Source organism: Pleurodeles waltl, chromosome 4_1 (genome assembly GCF_031143425.1).
Source record: "Pleurodeles waltl isolate 20211129_DDA chromosome 4_1, aPleWal1.hap1.20221129, whole genome shotgun sequence".
NCBI classification, from domain to species: Eukaryota; Metazoa; Chordata; class Amphibia; order Caudata; family Salamandridae; genus Pleurodeles; species Pleurodeles waltl.
In genome coordinates, this window is record NC_090442.1 from 658,175,485 (window position 1) to 658,190,454 (window position 14,970).

Consider the following 14,970-nt stretch of genomic DNA (forward strand, 5'->3'; position numbering starts at 1 on the left):
AGATGTCACATCCTCAGTTAGAGGACCAAGCCAATTGCTCAAGAAGTGAGAGGTGTTACAGCGTATTAGACTATGATACTTTGAGCAAAAGGCAGCCAATATAGCTTACCCCGAGCAGACATTTGCCCTTCCAGAAGAGTCAAGGGGGTGGCCCGTCCCTGCTTCTTCATGGCACTGATGGGCACAGGACAGGCCCGTCCTTGGCCCAGGCTTCACCTGAGCACGGCCCGCACGCGTCCCATGCTGAGGAATGATGGATCGCACTTTATAGTGTTGCTGTAGCTCCCCAAGTTCGGCTTGTCCCAGTACCGCCTCCTGGGGCCCAGGGGATTCTGGTAAACTAAGTCCTCAACACTTTTGGATGGTTTGGTGAACCCCTCCTGCAGGACGATGGAACACGCTATATAGCGCTGCTGCAGCTCCCTATATGCAGCTTGTACCAGGGACTGCCTCCTGGCGCCAAGGGGATTGTGGTAATTGAAGACCTCAACACTTTTGGATGCGTTGGTTAACCCACACTGTGGGACGATGGGCTGCCCTATATAGCGCCACTGCAGCTTGTACCAGGGACCGCCTCCCCGGGGCCAAAGGGATTGTGGTAAAGAAAGCCCTCAACACTTTTGGACACCTTTTAACCCGCGCTGCGGGACGATGTAACACACTATATAGCGCTGCTGCAGCTCTCCAGGTGCAGCTAGTACCAGAGACCATCTTCTGGGGCCCAGGGGATTGGGGTAAACAAAGCCTTCAACACTTTTGGATGCACTGGTTAAACCCAACAGGGACCAAGTCTTTACAGGAAAAAAGGGTAAAAAAACACAAACTGGCTACGAGCCCGCGACATGACCATCCATCAGACAGTCTAACTATTAATAACATTGATAACCTATTTGGAGAAGTAGATAATCTCCTGGGTGGCATTGACCATACCAACTCTCTATCAAGACATTCTCTGAAGAAAGTACCATCCATATTCCTAAGAAAATGGAAGAGTAACGCAATCTGGACTCACATGTTCCCTCAACTTCAAACTCAGCCTCAGATGTGGACCCAACAAAGGTTCCCGGATGTGACAGCGATGTAATAACCACTACACAGCAAACTGTATCCATAGACACTGTATCTGTGCCCCTTTCTCCTTTGACAAACTTTGTAAATAGATCTCTGCCCCTTGCGAGCCCTACTCAGGTTTTTGTTTTATTCCCAAAGGGAGCTGATGCTCTCCCTCCTTCTGTCCTGCACTCATCCAGATTGAACCCAGCTGTTCTGCTTGAAAACATAGTTCGGGAATCAGGCTCTTTTGAAATAGTCTGCATCCTACAAACTCTCCAAACAGAGGTAGGGGATTTGAGGTCTAAGATTAACTTAATGTTCACAGAAATCGAAGAGCTTAAAGCTTTAGGGGCTCATTATGAGTTTGGCAGTTGGACAAGCCAACTGCCAAACTCTTGGGGATGAGGCAACAGTCACCTCTGCTGCATTACCCCCACCATATTACGATTTTCCCACCCGGCTGGCCAGTGGGATCATCGTATTACAACGTTCCCACCATTCAGACTGGTGGGACCTGTGCTACTGTATTGGTCTTTACGAGAGCTGAGGCCAATACCGTAGCACAACAGCACCCTTGGCAGACAGTGCGCATTCCGAGGGTGCTGGGAAGGGGGGGGGGGGGCTGCACTGCCCCTGACATGGACAGTGCAGGGGCCCCCTGGTCCAGTCTTACCATGGTGGGGTCCCTGCCAATGAATGGCTGGCCGAAACAGGAGTTGTGATCAGCATGACTGCTCTGAGTTCAGCGCCGCCGTGGTTCACCACAAGTCCGACCTCTGTCAGCCCATTGGGAACCATGTTGGTGGGAGTCCCCTGGCAGTCCGACCACCAGGGTCGTAATGTGGCTGTCAGACCTCCTGGAGTGAGGCTGTCTGACCATACCTGCGAGTCTGGCAGTCCTTGGACCGCCAGACTCGTAATAAGGCCCTTAGTTAATCCATCTTTTGCAGCTAAAATCTCTCATGGGACAAATAATTGCGCTTACACTTCATTCATTAATCATAAAAAAGTTGTAAAAAAACAATAGTCATGAAAAGCCGTGCTTCTCATCTAAGTTGGTAACACCTCAGTCAGCAGACAAACGATTTTTTTGTACCACCTATAGTTGGTATCTGTAGACTTAAAGTCTGCATTTGACCTCGTTCCACGTGGAAAGCTCTGGGAGGCCCTTAAAACTAAAGGGCTCCCACATAACATCTTGGAAGTTTTGATTAATTTACATGAGAACATATACGCCTAGTTAGATATGGAGGGGGTGGGGAACTCCCTGATCGGATACCCATCCAAAATGGAGTGCGTCTGGGATGTGTCCTAGCCCAACCCTATTTTTCTTTTATCTGAATGATGTGGCACAATTTTTAGAAGATTACCTGAACGACGTGCCTTGACTCACTGGTTGTAAGATTCCCCTTTTGCTATTTGTTGAAGATACCCCTTTGAGATAGAAAATCCTGAGTGGCCTCCAATCCCTAGTGGACACTGCTTTTTGCAGCGAGTGAGGGTTGGTTATTAACCACTCTAAGTCAAAGTTTATGGTTATCAGCCTGCTTAAGTCTTTATGGGTTCTCTAACTCTGGATGGCAGACCACTAGATAGGGTCAGTGAGTTCATCTACTTGGGGATCAAGCTAACTAAATCGATATCTTGGTTGTCTCCGGTTGAGAGAAGTAGTCTGAATCTTACTTAGCGCTCTACTGCCATCTTAAAACTGTACAGGGCCTCTCGAACCAGACAGATATCCTTGTAGGTCCGCCTTGAAAGTATATAGAGCTAAGGCTGAGGGCAGCGCATTGTATGGGGCTGAAGTATGGGGCAATGCTAATTTAGCTCTTACTAACCTCCTAATAAATACTCTGCTGATCCCGGGACCTGTCCTAGAGCCGATTGTTTAAAAAGCCCAACTTAGACCACTTTTGTTTTGGCAAAGGCTTAAATACTCCTCAGCAAGGATTTTTATAGCTCTTTCCAGGATGGAGCTGACCATGAAATGACTGGTAAAATCAAATGTCTTTATTATATTAAAAATCTGTTATTTAAGATTGGTCTAGTGAATTTTGGTCTTCTTCCACTACCATAAAACAGCTTTCTAGATCTTCTCTTAAGAAAGCTTTTTAGGAGTACATGCATGTCAAATAAATTAGCAATGTTTCAGAGGGATTTCTTGCAGATAACTTTTTCGATTTTAAGGGTATTATGGCCTTTGAGCCTTTTTTAAGTTATATAACTCAGACAGCTGCTAAGAGTATATATTGTAAATTCCGTTAAGGCACTCTCCAACTACAGTCGCTCCAAGTGAAATGGCATCCCGATGCTGTGTGAGCTCTATATGTCCAATATGTCAGCAGGCTGAGGAAACCTTGGCTCATTTTGTTTTCTTTTGCCCCTCCTATGTGCGTCCCTGAAAATTTCGGATTATTCCCATGTGTAAACAGTTTGGTTGTAGACATTATCACAGCATTATGGCCAGACAGTCGATTGTATGGGCAGTATCCAAATATTTGCATTGGAGTTGGTGCATTAGATCCTAATCAGGCAATACTGAAGATCTTAAATAGACAGTATACAAGATTGCTTATATTTTTATTGTGTTATTGTTTTTTTCTGTTTTTTTGTATTGATGTTGAGATTTGTATTACTCCTATTATGTATGGTTAGTTTGTTTTGTGATATTTTATGATTTTGCTTTATCTGTATTGATGGCCCTCTTTTTTGGTTTGGTTCTAGGAAACAGTATTTTTTAGCTCACAATTGACCTTACGTTTTGACCGAGCTGAATTATTTTATCTGATGGACTTGGCTGTCAAGCTTTTTATGTTTCTATCAACTTTGTAAAAAATGTTTCCATTTTATGAACGCTACATATATATGTGCTTCTCTTGTACTTTTATTGTGAAAGAATACCCAATAAAGTATTTGATGATGATGATATTGCCTTAATAGTGTACCATAACTCTCTTACACATGCCTTTGATACATTTGCTCCCCCTGAATATGGTGCTTCCAACTCCTCCTGACCTCATGTTCCTCTGTACTCTGAGGTATTGAGGACCAGAAAAACAACCAGTACAAAACTGGAAAGGAGTTGGCATCTGACCAAATCCCCCTCTGGTAAAAATGCTTACAAATTATCATAGAAAAATTAGAGAAGTGCGCAGACTTTATGCAATTAATAGGATTGACCAGGCTGGCAATTCTACTAAAAAACATTTTAGGGAGTTTGATGAATTCACCAAACCATAGGCCTGTAACACTGCTAGTCCTGTTTCACAAGGATTGTGTGATTCCCTAGCTGATCATTTTGAGGGGGAAAACATTAAAATGTATCACAACTTCCCTATTCCATCTCCAGAAGCTTCCGACTTATACAGTCATAACTCTCCTTCAAATTCCTGTGCATTATTGGAGACGTTTGTGGCTGTCTCCCAAGATTAGGTGCAGGAGATGCTAGACAAAGCTAAATCGGGTTCCCCTTTGGACCAGTGTATCCCCCATATTATGGCCAGTCTTTCAGCCACACTAACGCTGTATATCACATCTCTTATCTATCCCTAGACTCAGCGAAGCTGCCATGAGATTGGAAATCTGCACACGTTACCCCCATTCTAAAGAAAATCAATGCAGATCCCAACGACTTGGCCAATTATCAGTCCATCTTATGCCTCCCCTTCTAGGTAAGGTTTTAGGGGTCTTGTGAATAAACTTGCATCTTATTTAGAGGACCACAACTTACTGGACCCCTCTCAATCTGGCTTTAGGGCTTTCCACAGTATGGAGACCGCATTGGTTGCTGTAGTTGATTATATTATACTTTTACTGGAGGGTACCACTCCAACAATGCTGGTATCACTCGATCTATCAGCTGCTTTTGACATAGTCTCCCATTCTATTCTGATCCCTAGGCTGTATGAATCAGGCATCTATGGTAAGGTCTTGCACTGGTCCATCGAGTTCTTTGGATAACAGGACCCAGACAATTTCACTTGATTTTTTTTAAATCCCAAACTATGAGCATGAACAAGACAGGGCCCCCTTGCACCAGGCAGACCTGGGCAGGCCTGGGCAGGCCTGCAGTCCTGTTTGTCCCGTTATTGCATTGGATGGCACAATATATGCTGCAGCCCACTAGTGACATTCAACTTACAGGCCCACTGAAGGTGGGGCAAGGCCCACAAAGCAGGCCCACCGAAGCTGAGGCAAGGTAACCGAGACCCTATGGGACCGCCCGTAAGCACCGACACAACCCAAGCCCACAGCAGATCTCAATGAGGCCATCCAAAACTTCACCACCTGGTGACCACCAAATTCGCGGACAGAGTCGCTCCGTTGAAACCAGCTATAACCAACAACACCTCCAAGCCAGCAAGATGGTACACTCCGGAGCTTAGGAAATCCAAACACGACTGCCACCGACTCGAGAAACAATGGCGCATGACCAAGGACCCCTCTGACAGAACTGCCAACTAGGCGCAGCCCTCAAAAACTACTACCACTACATAAAGGCAGCAAAGAGGGCAGCACTCACTGCCCACATTGACACCGAAGCCAACCACACAAAAGAACTCTTCAGAATCATCAAAGAATTCTCTAACCCAATAGCCACAGAGACCACCTTCCACCCATCCTAGGAACTCTGCAACACTCTCTCAGACTACTTCTACAGCAAGATCACCACCATATACAACAATTTCGACCACCAACCCTCCACCTCCAACCAAGACAACATCTCTCAAACAGGAAACGCCAGCCACACAATAACCTCCTGGTTCCCGATTACCTCACATACCACCGCAGCCATCATGTCATCCATCCACTCTAGGGTACCCACTGACCCCTGCCCCCACTGGCTCTCCAACCTTGGAGCCAACACTATGAGCATGGAATTAACTTGCTTCCTCAACACCTCCATCTCCACGGCAACCTTCCCGGATGAGTAGAAGCACACAGAGGCCAGACTCCTCCCAAAGAAACCCTCTGCTGACCCCAGCAACTTCAAAAACTACAGACTGAGCTCCCTGCTCCTCTTCCGGACCAAAGCACTAGAAAAAGCCATCAACCAACAGCTCACCTACTACCTCAAATGAAACCACCTTCTCAACACCTCACGATCAGGATTCCGAGCCAACCACAGCATGGAGACCCCACTGATTGCCGCCACAGACATTATCAGGACCATCCTCGACCGAGGGGAGTCAGCAGCTCTAATCCTACGGATCTCTCCGTGACGTTTGATACAGTCTCTCATCACACTATCCTCAACAGACTCCACAACATATGCATTCAACAAAATACCCCTAAGTGGGTTGCTTCTTTCCTCTCAGACCGCATCCGCCTTCCTCTCTTCACTTCTGCACCCAAGAACATCACATGTGGCGTACCCAAGGATCCTCCCTCAGCCCCACCCTGCTCAAAATCAATATGACCCCCCTCGCAGACATCATCAGATCCTACAAACTCAATATAGTCTCCTACGCCGATGACACTCATCTAATCCTCTCGCTCTCCAAAGACCCCCACAACACCAAAGCCAGGTTGTGCAACAACATGACCAACGTAGCAACATGGATGAAAATCAGATGCCTCAAACAAAACACCGGCAAAATGGTCTTTGGGAAGAACAGCTCCATGTAGGTCCTCAGCTAGTGGCCAGCAGAACTCTGACCAACACCCTGTCCCTCAGACCACGAATGAAACCTCAGCATCATCCTCAACTGCCAACTATCCATGAATCGACAAGTAAACTCAGTCGCCTCCTCCAGCTTCTACATCCTCCGTATGCTCTGCCGAGTCTCCAGATGGAACCCTACCGACACCAGAAAGACCGTCATGCACGCCCTGGTCACCAGCTGTCCTGACTATGGTAACACTCTCTATGCCGGAGTGTCCTCCCAGCTATTTAAAAGTCTACAGACTCTACAGAAGACCGCAGCCAGACTCATTCTCAACCTCCCTAAGAGTTCAAGCATCACCCCACACCTTAAGAACCTCCACTGGCTTCCCGTCAAGAAGAGATGCCAATTCAAAACCCAATTCAAGCTCTCCACAACCTAGGTCCCAGCAAGACAACTATGCTCTGCCTAGCTTAACCTCGCACCCCCCTCAGACTGCATCACCCGCTCCTTCTCCTACACAGCAGCTAAGTCCTGGACCAGCCTGCCACTCCACCTCCAAACAGCTCCCTCCCTGGCAGACTTCAGGAGGACACTCAAGATGAGACTTTTCAATAGAGACACAGCACCCTCAGCACCCAGATACACTTAGAGGTGATAGTGTATCGCCATACAAATGCTATGATTGATTGATTGGTTGATTGACAGGCCCCTGGTAAGCTATAGGTACCATGTACTCAGGATTTATAGGTAAGTTAAATATGCCATTCAGGAGTATACCAATATCACCATGTTGATAGAAGGAGAACCAGCATGTTACCTCTTGTTAGCAGAGGTAAAATGCACAGAGTTCTATAGCCAGCAAAAATAGGGTTTAGCAAAAAGGCAAAACAATGGCGGTGACCTAGCAGAAAGGACACATTTCCAGCAGCTCTCACCTATATAATTACGACCACACATCCTTTAGTAAACGATTGAATACTGGATTATGTACTGAGGATAACTGTAGGCCTATAAAGCACACTAATACCTTGTGGTCGGGTGTTCGGTCACTAGCACAGGGAACCAAAGATGGCAAGATGGATACCTTAGCAGTTCTGCAAATGAGCTACATTATCAGTTTCTTGAGGGGGGAAAAAGACATGCACTCAGACAGGAGAAAATAGTTCAAGAATTTGCCCGGCAATTAGCTAAGAGAAAGATGTGGTCTCAATACAAGTGTGATGAAATTTGGGAACAGGCAGAAATGTTTCAAAGGTGGGTTGCTACCAGTAAAGCTTGTTTATGATATAGACTCCGAGGTTGTAGTGTCTGAAGTTTATCTTTGTTTAGTAGCCCTTTATATTTTTTATGGTTCCTATTCTATTAAAAGTATCTAATACTTTTCTTCATATCAGTATGTCTCTGGTGAAAAAATGTGTACAGAGAAACAATTCTGATGTGATAAAATAGCTTAGAAATTGTGAAAACATCTTAGTACATATAAAATCATTTTGTGGAAAAGAGATGTAAGTAATGTCTAGGTATTTACAGTGACATGTAATATAAAATACTTGCTGTGACTGGTAATATGGTATTATTGGTTATTTTTCCATGAATCTTTTCCGCTTGCAAGAAACTATTTTACAAGTAATGGGTGTAGGAAAGTGCCCCTTTTGACATGGCTACCCCCCACACACTTTCTGCCTGGTATTGAAGCTAACTTGACTGTGTGTGTGCTGGGATCCTGCTAACCATGCCCCAGCACCAGTGTTCTTTCCCTAAACTGTACCATTTGTTCCACAATTGGCACACCCCTGGCATACAGCTAAATCTCTTGTAAAAGGTACCAGTAGTACCAAGGGCTCTGTGGCCAGGGAGGGTCCCTAAGGGATGCAGCATGTATTGTGCTAACCCAAGTGGCCCCTTGCCAAGCACATGCACACTGCCATTGCAGATTGTGTGTGCTGGTAGGGAGAAGAGGGCAAAGTCAACATGGCACCCCACTCACCACTTCCTGTGGCATAGGAATGTCACCCCTCAAGCAGGCCTTACAGCCCTAAGGCAGGGTGCACTAAACCATAGGTGAGGGCATAGCTGCATGAGCAATATGCCCCTATAGTGTCTAAGTCCATTTTTAGATATTGTAAGAGCAGTGTGGCCATATTAGGTACATGGGCTGGGAGTATGTCATTACGAACTCCACAGCTCCTTGATGGCTTCACTGAAGGCTAGGAAGTTTGGTATCACACTTCTCAGCACAATAAACCCACACTGATGCCAGTATTGAATTTATTGCACAATGCACAGAGGGGGCATCTTGGAGATCCCTCCTGCACTTTACCCAACTCTTTAGTGCAGGACTGACTAGTCTGTGCCAGTCTGCCACTAACAGACAAGTTTCTGCCCCCTTGGGGTGTGAGCTTTTGGGCTCTCTGGGGTCTGGAACAAAGCCTGCTCTGGGTGGAGGTGCTTCCCCTCCAAGAACTGTAACACTTGACTGTGAGCCTCAAAGGCTCAGGTCTCCTGTTACAGTTCCCCAGGGCACTCTAGCTAGAGGAGATGCCTGCCCCCCCAAGACAAAGCCCAAGATTCCCAATGCCCAAGGAGAACCCTGCACCCGCAGCCTTTTGGCCTTGGGGAATCCGACAATGGCCCAGCAACGTCCAGTGGGCACCTACCCTGCCTGTCCATCCTTTGGTTTCCCGGAACCGACCCCCTGGACCCAGCCTGCAGCATCTTTTGTGACTCCCCATGGTCCCCCTATTGAAAAGCATTGGGCACCCAGCTCTCTGTTTGCACCCTGCACCCGGCCGCCCCTGTGCCGCTGTGGGTGTCGTAGTTTGGACTCTTGCTCTGAGCAAGACTGCTGGTCTCAGGATGACAGTACTTTTCGTTTGTAGGTGACTAAATCTCTTCCTACAACTAGTTGTAACTGTTGTCCAAACCTTACCGGCTCACTAGCAGTACCTCACCAGACACACAATAGTAAAATGTGATTTGTAGCAGTCGCTTACGCATGGACTCAAAGTAAGATATCTCAGGGTTGTCGTGGTTAAACGGAAATTACCCTTTTCTCACAGATCTATTATGTCTCATACAAACAAAGGCAATGACACAGATGCAGTGAAGTTATAATAGTTTTTATTTAACATAACTGCAATTTGCGATAAGTTGCATGAACTGCAATGATTAGGATAATGAATATACCAAGAAACAGTATTGTGAAGAAGAGAGTCATGGTTATAAAGACCCCCACCATTTTTGCAATATATGAAAGAAGTATATATATATATATATGAGATGGAATATGCCCTAATACCCTAATGAGAATAGGCCTAACCTCCTACCTAAAGGAGAGCTGGGTTTGCTATACCTAATCTGCCCAAGCAAGGTCCATGAGAGGAGCCCCCAACCCTCGTTACCTTGGAATGAGGTCTCTATCTCAGACTCCGTAGGGACACGAAGACTGGGTCAGCGTCAAGACGACTGCAGCATCGATATCAGCGATGGTGGCGATGCCCTCTGGTCGGAATCCCTCTGATTATCTGTCTAAAGTGTGATGTATTTATACAGATCTACAAGGTCCCCTGACGTAGGTGTAATTCAAAACAATAGATAACAGGCATGCTTGGGACGGCAATTAATATCAACAATCCCTCGAAAGTATAGGGAGGGAAAATCCCTAAGTGTGAACATCTACTGTTTGTTTGTCTTTCGTGCTTGATCTTGACGCCTTGGCGCAGTGACACCGATAATAAGACTCATAACAAGTGGCCTAACTATAAACAAGGCCGCCATCTTAAAGGAAATAAATAATTAAATGGACTAAGACAGAGCAAGCTAAGTAGGTTAAAAGTCACTAGGTGACGGGGGCACGAGTTTACAAGCCTACGGCTAAGCTAACTCCTGTTATCCCGTTAAAACAAACTAGGATTCACTACAAGGGTGTGTGTTTTTGTAGACCTATGGCCCCCAGTGCTCTTCTACACCCCCAGGTCTGCTCCCAGAGGACGCGGGTACTTACCTGCCAGCAGATCTTTTCCGAGTGCCCCCCTTCTCCATAGGATCCCATTCTAAACCCAACATCAACTTTGACCTCTGCACCCAGCTGGCCCTGTGTTGCTTGTGATGCATGTTTGGAGTCAACTTGACCTTTGACCGGTGGACATCCTAATTCCCAGAGACTGGAACTGTAAGATGAGTACTTACCTTCAAAACTTACTAATACTTTTCCTCCACTATGACAGCATTGGTTACTATGAAAAATGTCATTGTGTCAACTTTTGAAATAGAAAATTGCTACTTACTTGTAAACTGCTTTAGCTGCTGAAACCATACAAATTACATTTGATATATATGCTTGATACCTACTTGCAACTGTACTTAACTGCAACAAAGTTCTTCTGGATCTAGTATTAAACTAACAAAATATATTTTTGCTATATAAAATCAATTAGCCTGGAGTTACTCAAGTGTGTGCCTCATTTCTTGACTGTATGTGAACATCAAATGCTTTGCACTACCCTCTGATAAGTCTAACGGCTTGACCACACTACCACAAAAGAGAGCATTAGTATTATCTACTTTAGCTTCTGGGGAACCCCTGGACTCTGTGCACACTACACCTCATTTTGGTAGGGTATATACAGAGCCAGCCTTCTACAATGGGCTCACATTGACCTCAAACACAGACATGCTTCACTTTTTCATTTACTGTGGGATAGTTCCATAAATACTGAAAAACACAAACCGCAAAACTATTTTTAAATGAAAAGTCAGAAGTCTTATTTATATCATTTTAAATCTGTTCAGTATCTCTACATTCTAATGGCATTGTGCCTTTTAAAACTATTGTTTCTTGAAAGGCAAAGTTTTCTGGGACACTCTCTTTGCTATTCTATTGTATTGCATACACATTTCTGCATGCCCAGATACAGCTGAAGCTGCCATTTGTTGCCTTGTAGTTCCAAAGTGATTAGAAATGCTTTTTTAAAGTTAAATGCTAAAGTGAACCACTTAGAATGTGTACTATTGTCTGGTCTAACAACATTTTGATTCTATTTTTAGTGTTGAAATTTGTCTTGAAGTTGGATCAGGATCAGGTCTGGTGTCTACCTTTCTAGCTACAGTTGTTGGGCCCAACGCATTATATCTGTAAGTCCTACTGAATGGCTGTGCCTTGTTTCAAAATGCAATAAGAGTGTATGGTCAAAGGTCCAGTGCACAACTATATTTCTGTTTTTAAATGTATGTTATACGTCTACAATTGCCCTTTGGTTGCCATCATAACACCGGGTCTCAGTTAGTAGACCAGAAACTGTCTCCTATCACTGTGTTGATTCAGTCAGGGACAGGTGGAATATAAAGTAAGGCTATTAAAGGAAAACTAGACTGACAGGCACAGTTTTTGTCACCCAGCATATAAATCATGATATTACTCAGTTACCTTACTGGGAACCCCAGTAGCAAATAAATCAGGGTGTCGCTAATGAGATACTTCTGCTTGTGCCTTAATTCTGGGTGAAATGTTTAATTTGTAGTATGTTACATGCCTTTGTTATTACTCTTCATAACATTGGGTTTAAAGAACACCAACTATAGATACGAGTCCTTTATAGTGACGAAAATAAAAATCCCTCCATAAGTGACACAATAAACTACACAATCTTCATTCAATGAGTTGTCAAACCCAAGGTCAGCACTGACTGAGATTACGGTAAAGTGTAATACTTCTTTCTTTCAACCAGACTCCAAAGTTGCTTTGGCACCTTTCATTTATGAAACACTTCACTGTTTTCTAATAAAAATCGATGTGGGTCATGTTCCCAGAGAAAAATACAATTTGGGAAGACAGAGAAGTAAGATCAAATCCTACTTGAGGTCCTATGCTTTCATTAAAACAACAGTAAACAAGCATTGGCAAACGCAATAGGTCTCGCCTATGCAAGAGCTATTGGCTTTGCCAGTGTATTTTAACCATATTTTGTTGTACACCTGCGTGGCTGCTGTTTAGCATGGCTAAAAGTTAGTAGTGTCAGAGAGAGTGGTCTGGTGTGGAGTGTTGTTCAGTGGGTATAGTGCCATAGAATGATGTAGAGTGCAGTTGACTGTCGTAGTGTGGCGTAGAGTGTTGGGAGGGAGTAGAGTGTCTTGAGGGAGTGGGTGTAGAGTGAAGTAGAGTGTCCTAGAGTTGATTGGTGTAGAGTGTAGTACAGTGAGGTGGTATCGAGTGTTGTAAAGTGGAGTGGTGTAGAGGCTGTTGTGTAGAGTGGATCAGAGTGTTGTGTTGTAGAGTGACATAGAGCAGAGTAGATTGTCGTAGAGTGGAGTAGTGTAGTAGAGTGGTATGGAATGACATAGAATATTGTAGAATGGAGTGGCGTGGAGTAGTGTGTCATAGAGAAGAGTGAAATAAAGTGGCATGGAGTGGTGTAGAGGGAGTTGTGGAGAGTGTCGTAGTGTAGCATCATAGAGTGGCATAGAGTGGAGTAGAGTTCAAAGGAGTAGAGCATCATAGGGTATTGCAGAGTGTAGGGTCGTAAAATAGAGTGTCATAGAGTGGAGTAAAGTAGCCTAGAGTGAAGTGGCATAAAGTAGATTGGCATAGAGTGCATAGGTTTTGAGTAAAGTGATGTAGAACTTATTGGCATAGATTAGAGTGGCATTGAGTGCAGTGGTGTAGCGCAGAGTGGCATAGAGTGGACTGCAGTGGCATATAGTGCAGTTGCACAGGGTGAAGTGGCACCGGGTGGAGTAGAGTGGCATAGAGTAGATTGTTTCAGAGTAGAGTGAATTGTGTAGAGTGGAGTGGTGCAGGGTAGAGTGCAGAGGTGTAGAGTAAAGTGACATAAGGTGCAGTGGAGTACAGTGGTGTAGAGTAGAATTGAGTACAGTGACGTAGAGTGCAATGGTGTAGAGTATTGTGTAGTCACGTAGAGTGCAGTGGTACAGAGTAGTTGGCATACAGTGCATTGTTTTTTAGTAAAGTGCTGTAGAGTGCATTGGCGAAGAGTGCAGTGGTTTGGAGTATAGTGCCATAGAATTGATTTACCTGGACTTAAACTGTATTATATCCAGGATACTAGGTGGCAGTTTCATGTCTCTAGTGCACAACTAAAATTCTAGCTGGGACCGTCCTCTGCTTTAATGACCGTAGGTAAACAGAATCTGTAATTTAAAAAATCACAGGCAAAATGATCTGCATAATGAGTAAGCCATGAATAATCCTATTTTGGCCAGAAAGCAAGGCAGTAAGGGTAGGGATCTGTATAGTTTGAAAGCACAATATACCAACCCTGTGATGTCCAAGAGATTTCAGTAGTTTATACACTGGACATTTAGGGACTTGTGCAGACAGACTCGTGGTTTGGGCTTCGAATAATAAATATGAGTCCTCTTCTATTAGAAGGTATGTACATAGACAATTAGTGGTCAGAACATGTAGCGCTTGGCTTCCCAAAGTATTAGTTGAGGACATAAAAAGACTCTTGCCTTCTAAGGCACAAGAACTCTAAAATGTGCATGAGAAATAGTCTTAGTTCATTGCCAGATATGAACTTCCTGGCAAGTTCAGAAGTTTGGACTTTTTGGGGTACTGTGCCTTAAAAGTAGCACAAGGAGACCATATAGGAATGACAAATTTCCTAGCTATCATGAAGGAAAATGTCAATACCATTAAGGACACAAATATAAGGATTATGCCCTTGTCCCTTGTGTTATTTTCACAGTGTTTATGGGAAATGTGACTGTTTTATCTGGTTGTTGCTTTAACTGCTGCTATTCAAACTACAGTGAAGTATGAGAGCACAGTCCCGTGCTGAGAAGATTTCAAAGACACAGTAGAAAAATATTTGCAGACACCTGTCAATTAACTAACAGCGAGGACAGATAGTAGAACAGGTTGTAAGTGACATGTTTATAGTCAGTACATTCTGATAAATATCTAGCCAGTGAAGAGTGCTTCCATGATGACCATTGCAAAGTGCTTAAGTATTTTTTCCAGCTAGTAGGATCTTGATCAGGTGGCATAGTAAAAGTTACATTGAGGGTCTTATAAAATAGTGACTGGCCTTAGTTATGAGCAGCATTTTCACAAGAGGTAGTCTGTAAACATTTCATTTAGAACAGACATAATTTATTCAAAGCACTGTGAACTTGACACAATTGGAAGAGAACACTTTAGGACACAATAAATTTCCAATACACATTGGATTACCTGTACTTCATATAGCCACACTCAGTAGAAAAGTAATTCAGATAAGAAATCTGTTGTTAATAAATGATAAAGCCTTCTGGTACTATCCTGATCTCGCCAGAGCCCTATGATATC

At 44.2% G+C, this 14,970-nt stretch overlaps 1 protein-coding gene across 2 annotated transcripts in view; it reads left to right on the forward strand.

Annotated features, from left to right (window-relative positions):
• Positions 1-14,970, forward strand: part of N6AMT1 (N-6 adenine-specific DNA methyltransferase 1) — a 162,267-nt gene that overhangs the window by 55,885 nt on the left and 91,412 nt on the right. For both annotated transcript variants that reach the window (XM_069229125.1, XM_069229124.1), the window contains one exon: positions 11,709-11,795. In XM_069229125.1, the coding sequence (XP_069085226.1) occupies positions 11,709-11,795 (87 nt within the window). The remainder of the gene's footprint in view (positions 1-11,708; positions 11,796-14,970) is intronic.